This window comes from Thermobia domestica, chromosome 17, assembly GCF_964235325.1.
Source record: "Thermobia domestica chromosome 17, izTheDome1.hap1.1, whole genome shotgun sequence".
NCBI lineage: Eukaryota > Metazoa > Arthropoda > Insecta > Zygentoma > Lepismatidae > Thermobia > Thermobia domestica.
The window spans coordinates 144,807,558-144,820,371 of NC_137470.1; the positions used below are offsets into that span (position 1 = coordinate 144,807,558).

The window sequence follows — 12,814 nt, forward strand, 5'->3', positions numbered from 1 at the left end:
TATTATATAAATACGTACAATAAACAACGCTCAACCTATTATCACAAAAAGTAGAAGGTAACAGCGCACGAGAATAAGTTGCTTTTCAACTGACAAATGAATTGAAGAGGGAGATAATAAATACAGTCAGGGACAGCGGATCCAGGACGGACTTCTGGGGGAGCGGTGGGTTGTAATACTTCTACTTACAGCTACTTTTAACTCTAAACTCTAAACCCTGGATCCGCTACTGAGTACGGTGTGTCACGCTCGAGTTTTGCAGCGTACCATAATATATTTGAAAATACCATAATTTTGATCATCGCGCACAATAATTCCAGATAACGAGTTGGCAGTTCTGGTTCTGGGCATAGTGTTGTTCGATTGCATGCTACGTATTAATCTGTCCGTTTCAAGGGAGAAATAGGTTCATTTGGAACTTATAAGTGTTTCTTTGTTAATTACCATTGTGTGTGAGGATTATGAAGGAAGTATTCCATTCAAGAAAACTGGAATTAAGTTCCAGTGTTACTGTATGTGACAGTGTCTGTGCAAGTTTTTGCTGCTTTGTAAAACGCCGTAATTATAAAAGAGAGAAAACATGAATATTCGCTATCGGAATATATACTTGCACACAACAAAAGAATATTTTTATAACGAGCTCAAAATTTTGCTCGTTATGAGGACGAAAGTAAGTATCGTTACGTTAGTAATTTTGGTAATAGAAATAAGAGAATAATCTTAAATACCTCCCTCCCTCGTGAATTTGAAGACAGTTTTCAAACTGAACCAGTAGAAAACTTATTTCTAGCTTGTATACAAGACGATTCTTACGTTCTTGTACATCATTGGTTCTGAACCGTGGGGGGGGGGGGGTTAAATTAAATGTCTTACAAATACAAAATACCTGTCGAGTAAGAATTATGCTTCCATAAAGAACAAAGAAAAAAGGTTTGCTGAAGAAATTTTTGAAATTTGACTTAAGAAAAAATGTCACGCCCCTACTTGGCGCCACCAGGTTGACCATCTGGTTCGAAAACACACCTGGGGTGTTCTTTGGTCAATGCTTGAGTTGACCAATAGAAAAAAAAACGGCCTCAATGCCTGTTATAGGGCCTAAGTAAACGGTCAAAGACAAACTACGCTATGGTAACGAAAGTTACTGTAAGTCCTAAATGTTTAGACGCAATACGACGTAGTCGTCACAGCACCCATTGGAATCATAAGTGTGGTTCGTTGCTGTGGAATTTCAGTGCAAAGTTAGCGTTACGCACTTGTCTGATTTTACTCCCATACCCACCGTCACAAATACGCCTGCTTGCTAGGGATGCCGCCCGAACTGGCTCTGAAGCTTGGGCATGCCCAGAACCTTTATAGTTGCGAAGTTAGTTTGTATTGACCACCTGGCACAGGTTAGGACATGTGTTTCGGAAGTTTTATCCATATACCCGGGATCGTTGCCTCCCCTCAACTCCGCCTCTGCTGAGTGGGGTATTGTTACTGCAAGTGTATTTCGAAAGCATTATGAGGCAGCTAGTGAAATAATGTTTCTTTAATAGTTATTTCTGGGGTTCCCCTAAATTTTCACCTATGCTAAAAATAGTATGGTGACGTCCGTCCGGCATAAAACTTTGGTACAAGGATGAAGTAATTGATTTTTCAATTGTCTCGAGTCCCGGTGTCTCTAAATATGAACATGGGACTTTACACGTAGCGGTTACCGTTAACAGAACGCAACGCAAAACTTTTATTTTAGGTTGTAACAATCTGCATAGAAGTTACATTACATTATATGCGTTGCGATCAATTTTGCTTAGGATATTACGGATTGAGGCCCTGGAGGGCTCTTTCTTATTTCTACCCAACAATTCTTTGTTCTTTCGCATAGATATATTGTCTATCTCGTTTTCAAAAAGGGATTTATGCTGAAGTACAATGTTATTAATTTGTAAGTTTTACCGATGTTCAGGGATTTTCGAGATATTATCTACGGCTTGACTTTTTCTGACCTGGTACCACTTGTGATTGTGCATCTATCTCAAGAGGCTAAGGAAAAGGTATGTGTGATATTGTAAAATGTATTATTATATTTTTAAAATATAATATTGTAAGATATGTATCTATATTGTTATAATATTATGTTTTTAAATATATTTTAATGAATTTCCCTGATGTCGTGTTGTGTTACGTAAGATAAAGTTGAAATTTTAGAACCTAGTCTGTACGGTGTACGGTACGTCTGTATTCGTGGGGAAACTATCCCACTTGTTTTTTCTCAATGATTTGTGACAATAGAATGGACGCCACTAACTTCAATAAATTTGTTTCATGTGCAGCTAAAGAATACATGTACAATTATATAATAAATTAGGTAAATTATTTCCGCCCTCAACCTAAGTGTAAGGATCTAGAACTTGGCGTTTCGGTTTCAATGGCTGCCAGGTAATGGGTAGGCCGGCGTCTTTTACGTAATTTTCATATAAGTAAGTGTCCCTCCCTTACTAGTATTTAATCTGTGTGTTCTTCAAAGCCCCTCTTTCAGAGACGTAATCAAGAATTGCAATAATCTCTTGCATTGTAATATGCATTAAACACGAACAACAAAAACTGGCGAAAATCCGTCACGCTTAACCTGTGTACTTTCGTTTCATGTTATAGTTTCCGTGCAGCTAAAGAATGTGTGTGCCGTCATGGAATACAAATGTAGTTTAATTTAAAGGAAGAAAAACAAGTCATTACTTTCAAAAGTAATATTCTAGCATCAAATTAAAATTTTTATTCACCTCGCTCCGCTGTACAGATGGCAGCACATATAAGTAATCATTATAAACAAGTGCGTTGCTGTATATATCATCCCTGTTACGTTAATCATGCAGGTTAAGTGTAAAGATACCGTTCGATTTCTTTTTTGAACATTTAGGTACAGGTACAGGTACAGTTTAAGGGATCATGTATGAATTATTATTTATTACTTTTTATGAAGAAAATATACTCTTGGTACCTAATACGCAGATTTTTGGGGAGTTACGTTCGTGCGTGCATATTGTTTGACACCTTAACCACTATTGATATAAATATACCGTCCCCACATCCGGCGTTGACACGATAGTACAGAAGACAACAAGTGACTTGTGTTAAGTGCCCAGAAACACAATGTTTAGCAAAAGGGGTCCAGCAATTGTATCTAAAAAAAAAAAAAGTGTTACAATTTCGGTAATTTCTGTTCACATTAGGTTAGTTTATGTGTGTTTGGGTTAGTTTAGGTCTATGTTAGTGTTGGGGTCCAGCATAATTTTCCAAAAAATGATAGCTTTTTGCTTATATTAGGTTAGTTCAGGTGATGTTAGGTTAGATTTTGTTACGTTATGTTACGTCTAAGTACTTGCATCATCCATTTCTCCCGTAAATTTTGTGTTTTTTACGTGCTCCTCGACCTCTTCTGCTAAACATAACCCACGTAAGGGCAGCGCGAAACTTGTGGGACCGTGTGGGGTGTATCATAGGGAAAGTGCGCATCAGCGGTGGTGGGTGTGAGATGTTGGGGAAAACAATCCACGTATTTCGTGTGTACATTTTAAAAGGCTACTGTTGCATATAAGAAGAAATAAATCATACTTTGCACTACAACGTTACCTTCAGATTGCGCTTTATTTCACTAGTACTTCCTTACAGATTAATGCGTAGGTTAAAAAATATACCTTGCATTGCATATTTCTACTGAATTGGACTGACACGGAAGTGTTATAGGATTTTCACAGATTATCTCGCTGAACTCTTGCAAAATATTTGTAGTGGGTAATATAATGACGCTTTTCGTAGCACAGATTAACTTGAAGAGGGCCACTTATATATATAATTTTTTTTTTTTTTTAAGATCAAGATTATTTCAGTGATGGTCTCCAATAGGTTTTGCTAAGTTCAGCACTGGGCGTCATGGTAATCTACGTAGCGTAGATGAACTTAACGGGGGCTGTATAATATTTTTTTTTTTTTTTTTTTTTCGCTAGCGTTATTTTCTTCTGCAAATTATTTGCAGTAAGCAACGTGGCAAAGCTCAACTTGTTGCAGGTGAAGTTGAGAAGAACCGATACGGGTACTAGTGGGGAAAAAAAATAAAGTTATCACTGCAAATGGTTTATGCAAACATTCTGCTTCAGGGCAGAGCGAAAACTGGGTTGCGTAAAAGGAGTAGCTACGTGTAGGTGAGTTATTGACAATGGGTTTACTGTAAACTAGTTTTGCGTTACAGCTGCGTAGGGCACCGAAGATTATGGGACAGGCGCTTAAATTCAGTAGATTCAAAATACTTTGTGAATTATCTTAAAAGTTGAGCTTTCCTTTAACAGCGAGGCTATATGAAACATTGACCTACAAATTGTCATGGAATCAGAACACCATTACCTCCCATCGGGATTCGAACCAGAGTCCCTAGTGCCAAAGAGGCGTACGCTACCCATATAGCACAAGGAAGCTCATAAATTGTTCAGTGAGGGAGATCTTTGCACTGTGTGCTTGGCAGGAATCTGTTTTCGGTTCTGAACGGATCCGTTCCGGAATCGGGTTTTCGCATCCGGTTCCGGAACCGGTTATGAATTTATGGACGATGTCGTCTCGTAAGGAGGAACGTGTGAACGTAGTCGAACAGGCGGGGAGGGCACAAATGCGTGGTCGTCTTCGCAGTGTTTTGAAGATCAATTTTGTGCCTCCTTTACGAGTCTTTGAAGGGGTTTGGAATACAGGTCTGGAACCGGTTCCGGAACCAGGTTTTCGGATCTGGGTCTGGAACCGGTTTCGAAGATCCGGAACGTGTTGTTCGCAGAAGCGGAAATTTGACTATCCCTAGTACGTAGTAATTGTCTTTTCCTTCATTTTTTTTTTCCATATTTGTATATTATACTCGCACATATTTTAAGCATTGGTATTTAGATTCTTAATGCACCGTATTTTCAAAGTGTTTTTCCCGTATGTTTAGTAGGTTAGGTTACGCTTGGCTCATTCGTTTTTGCTTTCATATCGAGGTAATGGTGATGTGTTTGCTGTTGTCGTTGCTAATTTTCCTTTCGGAACAATGTAAAATTCATGCAAAGGAATCGATTCTTTTGTAACCGGTGATTTGGGGCAGTAAATATGGTATTTGTTATGTAGACTTACATTATTATTATTATTATTGTTATATGTAATCGGCTAACTTTACCGAACTTTAGCTTATTTATTTTATTTATTTATTTATTTTTCTGGTATTATTTATTTGTGACTCTCCTCAACGGATTCTTAACGAATCGATTGGCTAAACTATACCTTCCTGACGTTACGATAGGTTGCTTAAGACCTTACTAAATGTATAGGTAGTAATGAATTAATAACTTTACTTAAACACCCGCTTTTATTAATTTAATCGTACGCGTTTCGTTGTCTAATCTTCGGTGCGTCATTGTTAAACTTTTAGATGTTTGCAATCTTTTTTTTCTTTCTTTCTTCCTTTCGTAGCAGAAAATACTGTTGCACTTCGTTAGCAGCGATAATTCATATACTGTTGGTTTATCCCTTTTAAATTTTGGGGATTTTAAAGCCTTTCGTAGGTTTCCACTCAATCAGCTATTGCGTCAAGACTGTTTATCGTAGAATCATGGTTCGTACCTCATTTTGTTAAGAATGAAACAATGTTTCCAATTGTGTCATCAAATTTCTCTGTTATGTACCTAAGGCGAGAAATTACCTAAGTGCGGAAAAAGGAAATTTAAAAATGTCCCCGTTTATCGCGAATTTCTCGCCCCAGCTGCACTGCACGCACATACGGATGATACGAAAAAAAAATTTGCTTCATTGTGAAGAGAGTGAGGTACGAAGATTGGTCCGACGAAAAAGAGTCTTGATGATGTGGCCGATTTACCAATTTTCCCCTAGATAATACATTTTCAGTAATTTTTTATTCAACCAGCTTCAGCATAAAGACTGTTCATTGTAGGAACAGGAATCGTACCTTGTTTCCTTCAAAATGAATCAGCCTTTCGAACGGCACAACTCTCATCTCGGTACCATGTACCCCAGGAAAGTTCCCTAAAAAGGGGATTTTTGAGGAAAAATTCGTCTTTCCAAATTTTGGGTCCCTCCTGGCACCCCCTTTTATAACGCACAGATCCCAATATCACCTGAAACATACTATGTAGTGTATGTAATACATGTGCAAAATTTTAATCTTATGTCATGGAAACTTAGAGCGGGAAAAAATATTTCCCTATTTGTAAAGAATATCCCACGTCCTTTTTATCATGATAGACAACAGGTATTACATAAAAAAAAATCCTGAGGCATGCCTAATTATCATAGGACCGTGGATCATGCTTCGTCCTAAAAGGGGAATTTTTGTGAAAAAAAATCCCTTTTCTCAAAGCAGGGAATTTTCTCTACTCCGGTACATGGTACCGACATACAAGTAGTACCGTTCGATAGGCTAATTCATTTCGAAGAGAACGAAATCCGAGTCATGATTTTAGGGTAAATAGTGGTAATATTGTATACTTTACTAAACGAATTGACTGAAAATGTGCAAATACGGAAAAAATGCAAAAACTTTTTGACACATTTCCATTTATCCCAGGATCATGATTGGTATCTCATTTTGTTTTGAATAAGGGTAGATCTTAAACGGTACCACTCACATGTCTCTATCCTGTGCCTGAGGGGAGTAATTCCCGAAAAATAGAAAAATTTCTCCTGAAAAAGTCCCTTTTTCCAATTTGGACGGGATTTTCCCGCTTCTGGTACATAATAGTGAAATTTGAATGGTACAGTTGGAAACATTGCTTCATTACGAACGCAGCGAGGTACGAACCACGATCCTAGGGTAAACAGGGATGTATCAGGATTTTTTTAAAGGCTCTAAAGTTTACCCTTGCCTTTTTTCCTTCGTCCATGTTTGTGACGTCGCTGCCCCCAGGCATCGCACCCGTGACTGCAAAATGCACATGAAACATGCTCTTTTATGCTTGCAAGCTTGGAAGAATGCAAAAAACCCGGTGCGAAAAGCTTTATTAGAGATTATAAAGCAAATTCCGAAGGTCGATGCCATGATCGATATATAAGACATAAAGTGTAAAAGGGTTAATAGTTAATATTGTTGTTAAAGTAAGTGCAAGGTTGTATTTTTAAAAATTAATGTAATTTCATCGGATAGCGGACAGCAATACAATTTGCAATTTATACTTCACATTTACATTAATGGCATTACCACATAGCAATAAGCAAAAGCCCATTCTTACCATTATCGTAGGGTTAAATCAATTATTTCATCTCTCAAATTTGGGTGAAGTTCCGTAGCAGTAGTAGTAGTAGTAGTAGTAGTAGTAGTAGTAGTAGAAGATTAGGTAATGATAGGTTTCGTTGAGTACTACTGCCATGTTTTGAATCCGAAAGTGTAACTATTCGTAAAATCTTGATGAACATACTTTTGTGGATTATCACGTTTCACTCCCATATATTATTCGTACTATATTCAGACCTAAATTCCCCATTCTGTACTCAAAGAGATTATATTCTAAAAGCAACTATTTTAATGTAACTTTTTGGATGTTTCTTTTGTGATTTTTTTATAGTTTGTTATTGTTATGCAACCAAAGGAAAATTCTAAACATTGTTTCGTTTTAATAATGTTTATTATTGATAAAATACATCGAAATGCCGTACTTTTTTGGGGAGGGGGTCATACAAACCCCACGAGAGGCAATTATTAAAATAACAAGAATCTTTGGTAACTATTTATGTATAAATGGGTCAGAGCAAAAAGGAGACTCAAATAATTCGTATCTTGATTCACTTTTCTTATTGATATGCAAAGTAAGTCGTTATATTTCTTTAACTTGGACTAATAAAAGTCGTAGTGGACTAAATTAGTTCTTCTGTACTCTCCATATTTTGAAATTGTCCATGTGTGATTCTGTATAATGGTTCCACTTGTGCAGTCGTTTATCTTTTTGTCCTTCTGTACTAATGACTCTTGACGATTATATTACCAACTATGTAAAGATCAGTCAACGTATTTTTATTAGGATTCCTTCGTGAGTGAGCCGGCAGACGTATCGCATTTGTAGCCAATTAGTCCCGGTTTCGAGTTCAAATAGAGGACAATTTCTCTTGGATGTAAGCCGAGAAGCGGTTTAGATTCCGCTTTAAGCTTATGTGACCCCTTCCAGCATAACTCGGTTGTTGCATACTAACACCAAGGCGAAACAAGCCTATTTTTGTCCATATGTGATATAAATACATAGAGCAAATTATTTAAACCAAAAAAAAAAAAAAAAAAAAAAAAAAAAAAAAAAAAAAAAAAAAAAAAAACCTGGTTTAAACCAAAAAAACCGGGTTTAGACAAAAAAAACTGTTTTTTTGGTTTTTTCAATAAAAACCATGGTTTTTGCCAACCCTGGCGATAAGTCCGGGCTGTAAGGAGGATGATCAAGTGTAGTCCAGTGCATTTCCCGTACCTTCGAGACAGTTCGAGCTGCAGTAGGGGGTCGCGCATTGTCGTGCAGGAGGAGGATCTGATGAATCGATTGGCCTAGTCTTTTGCTGTGATATGCAACTCTCGCCTTGTCCAACAGCTCGCAGTAGCATTCAGCATTTATTGTGTGTCGCTCATGTAAAATGTCAATCAGTAAAATGCCTTGTCGATCGAAAAAAATGGTTAAAAGAACCTTGCCAGCTGACAGTCGAGTCAGCTTTCACTGTTTCCCCTTTCCTCCGCCATTCCTTACTGGCTTGTTTGGATTCAGGAGTGTAGTGGTGAATCCATGTTTCGTCGTAGGTGGCGATCAGGCTCGAAAATGCATAACCTTCTTTTGCAAACCTTGTTTTTAAGCCTCTGACAGATCTCCAAACGTCTCAACTTTAGATTTTCGGTCAAAAGGTGAGGGACCCATCTGGAACACACTTTATGGAACTGTAGATCGTTTTTGATGATTGCTTGACAACCCCCCATGGCTGATTCCGACTTGTTCTGCAATTTCTGATACTGTTACTCGTCGATCGTCGTCAATAATGCCTTTAACTGCACAAATGTTTTCGTCCGTAATGCTGGTTCGAGGACGGCGATCGTGTTACTGATTTTCCATACGTTCTCGTCCTTCCTTGGACTTTTTATGCCAGGCATACACACGCGTCCCTGACAATGTTTGATCCCCGAACTGTGCAGTGAATCTCTGGCAAATTTCTGCCGCTGTAACTCCTTCACGAGCAAGAAATTTTATAATTATGCGTTGCGCTGCGGAGGGGTGCATCTGTTGCTCCGATATCATGAGTGGTACTGACGAAATGGCGGGAAATATCTAACAGCACGCTCTCTCCACTCCCAGTGGTCCCGCGTAAACGTAGCAGAAGCGCGTGGCCAGTCCTACCAACTGTTGATGTTCAGGAACAAAAATCCCGTTTATATTTGATCCCCCCTCGTATGAAGAGCAAGTTCACGAAATTCACTGTTGATTCAAATTCCGATACGTAAGAGATGAGAGGCCGCAGACCGAGCAAACTCAAGGGTTTGGAGGCGGAGCCCTCAGCTAGCCAAAGGCTAGTCTATCTATGTATGATATTCATTTGTTCTAATTTATCATGTTTTTGTTTTTATTTCTCTTATTATTGCTAATTTCTCTGAATGTATGTGTTTCCTCTATTTTCAGAATGGAGAACCCCACTACATCCCGACCTCTAGTAGGTTTAAGCCGAGAAAGAAAGAAAAACGGATTGTACTTTAGCGAGAGTCAAGGGCTCCACACGTAAGAAGCAATTTCTTTTTGTATTAACACTAGAACGCCCAATAACGGGCAGTTTGTTCTTGTATATTTCCTTTCATTCGCTAGACCGTTAATTTTGAATCTAGGTTAAATTCCTTTCATAGCTTTCGAGTATTTCAACCAAATAACGAGTCCTGGAGAAAATTCTGTTACTTTTCCTCAGGACTTTCTAAAAAAGACAGCATAGCGCCCTCGTGGCCATATGGTTAGCGTACAGTCCTCTGCACGGTAAACCCAGATTCAATTCCCGGCATGAGTGTCCGACGTTAAGCTGTAGGTTCACGTTTCATGTAGCCTCACTGCCAAAGGAGACACTGAACTTTAGTACAAAGTAATGAAATGACAACAGTTCATCTCAAACATCCAATAATGGACATTTGTATATCATGAAGAAGTTTTGATTAGTGTTGTAATAAGTAATTGTATTTCATTTATTAATATTTGTTGGTCGTTTGTTGTAATGCAGTAACGTTATCTACTTTTGTAATAATAATAATAATAATACACTCCTAGAAGCAATGAATGATTAGTAAAAGTTTGACATGTATCCGACAACTAAAATATTGAAGACAAAATTTATTAGTTTCTAATAGGTTTATTTGAAGAAAGAGTGAGGTCACACGTCGAAATGTATAATTCTTTGATTTTTCTTCCATCCCAGGCTACATGAGATTGTAGTCGACGGATTATGTTGTGACTGTCTCGTTTCCGTCATTACTACAATTCTTTTGCCATCAGGCACGTCAGTTTCTTTCAAGCCTTTCAACCTACAGGACATAGTCCTCAAACATTAATTAAACGTTTTATCTTGTTTCTCCAAACTTACTTATAGTTTGACATAATTTTCTAAGAGGTTTTTTTTATTATTATTATTATTATTTATTTTAGAAAATAATAATTAGTTACTACTTTTTGTTTATGCTGTTTGTTTCAGAGATTACAGAAGGTCGTTCCGGGAAAGACAATGGATACGTCAGGAGAAAAAGAATGTTAGAAAAAAGAGGTGAGTCATATTCTTTATACAAGGTGTATCCAAAATATAACTCACGTTTTGGAATAAAAAGAAGAAAATTGAAGTATATATATATTTTTTTAAAATCATATACAGTTTGAAGCGACACTGTTCCACTACTTTTCGATATAGTCACCGTACATGTTTAGGCGCTTCTCATAGCGATGAACAAACTTACAAACTCCATTGTTATTAATGGGGTCGCGGTGGCTCAGTGGTAGAGCGTTCACCTCTGGTGCGTGGGGTCCCTGGGACTTTGTTGTGGAGAGACACCCTGTGCATGGGTTTTCTATGGGTTCTCCCGTTTCCTCCCAGTTTATTCATTTCTCATCATCACCGTCTGTAACCTAGCCGGCATAACCGTGGAACGTAAAACCGAAGGATGTTGTAGTTTCCACAGGGGAACTAAACTACACAGTAATTGTATTACGGTTCCGCATTTCTTTCAACACTGAATTTATATTAGACGTGCATCAACGATCACGGGCGCTGATATCGGGGGAGATATGTGCCGAGAAGGCTGGAGCTCATAAAGCTGCTGGGGTTCCCTTAACAATATGCCATTAGAAAAGTATACACTTTTATTTGTTATTAAGCAGTGTGTGAAGAATTTGAAGAACGTACTGCATTCGAGCAAAATAGAATTTAGTTTCGGTGTTATTGTAATTGTCAGTCACTTTGCAAGGTCTTCCTTTTGGTTAAAACATCGTAATTATAGAAGGCGAAAGAAATGAATATACGTAATCGAAATTATGCTTACATACAACAGCGCGAGAATATATTTATCATCAGTCCAGGACTTTTTACTTTATGAGAAGAGAAATAAATTTCCTTACGTTAATACTTTTGGTGTTAGAAATATTTCCATCAAACAACCATCTATAGATTTAATGGTTCCCGACAAATACTCAGTCAGGGCCTCCAAATTTCTCTCTGAACCCTCTCGTGGCATGATTGCTGAAAAACTTAGCAAAATGTGGACAATTAGTGGACAAGCTGAAAATCGGAAATCTTCGTATGCTTTTTATTGTGTCCCGTTTCGTATAAAATTTCCTGTATGTTATGCTCTGCATTTATAGTTTACAACCGTATGATTCTAAATGCATTGTATAGAAATTTTATAGGCGTAGTTATATTATCATTTTATACACACTGGATGCTCAGTTTAATTTTCTAGCTTTTACTTTTTTTTTTTCTTTTTTTCCTCAACGGATAGCATTTTTTGGCTGATTTGAAACGTGCTGATAGGCAGTCCCGGTAATCAGAAACTTGAACACCTGTAATTTTGTTGTTGGTTTAGAAATTTGCTTATGTTAACGTTTTTTAAATCTATATTTATAAATACATTGTGTAGAAAATAAAAATCATGGAATGAGTCTTGGTGTTACTGTTATCACCACTGTGAAATTTTATTGTACGTAATCTGAGAAAGTGTTCATTTTAGTGTAATAATTTACTGTTTCTGCAGATATTGAGCTGCTCTAGCAAGGAAACTCTCTTGTCCAGAAGACTATGCGTGTTGACTGAGGTTGATTCTTTCCAATTGAAAATAATAATAATAATAAGTTATGAAATTATTTTAATCTGAACGTATAAATTGTAGCCTTTCCCTCTCTCTCACCAAATTTTCTGTATAAGTGTATCGACTCCCAGTATATTTGTAAAAACGGGAAAGGAATATTTTTTGAGCAACTGTACAGTCAAATTAAAAACAGAAATACTAATTTTTATTTCATTCGTTGCTACTCTCAGCCGTAAGTAGAAGGTTTTGAGATAGGCTTGCAAGAAAGGGTTGAAAGGTGAGAAAAAATGCACAAGCAAGTTCACAATTCTACCTATTAATATAATCTGCATAGACTTACTGTATACTCTGCAGAGCACGGTGGTTCATTCACTGTGATTAAATTCAGGGAGCACGGAGGTTCATTGGTAGAGCGCTTACTTCTGGTACCCGGGGTCCTTGGTTCGATCCCCGAACAAGTGGAAGTTTATGGTGGACAACATTGTGTCCATGGGTTTTCTCGGGGTACTCTCGTTTCCTCCT

General features: G+C 37.6%; 1 protein-coding gene across 2 annotated transcripts in view; it reads left to right on the forward strand.

Annotated features, from left to right (window-relative positions):
• Positions 1 to 320: 320 nt before the first annotated feature.
• Positions 321 to 12,814, forward strand: part of LOC145674385 (dynein light chain LC6, flagellar outer arm-like) — a 30,822-nt gene continuing 18,328 nt past the window's right edge. The window contains exons 1-4 of one of the 2 annotated variants that reach the window (XM_081744360.1): positions 321 to 670; positions 1,949 to 2,036; positions 9,645 to 9,740; positions 10,693 to 10,761. In XM_081744360.1, coding sequence (XP_081600486.1) covers positions 9,646 to 9,740; positions 10,693 to 10,761 — 164 coding nt within the window. In that variant the 5' untranslated portion in view covers positions 321 to 670; positions 1,949 to 2,036; position 9,645. The remainder of the gene's footprint in view (positions 671 to 1,948; positions 2,037 to 9,644; positions 9,741 to 10,692; positions 10,762 to 12,814) is intronic. The other variant, XM_081744359.1, reaches the window with a different exon arrangement.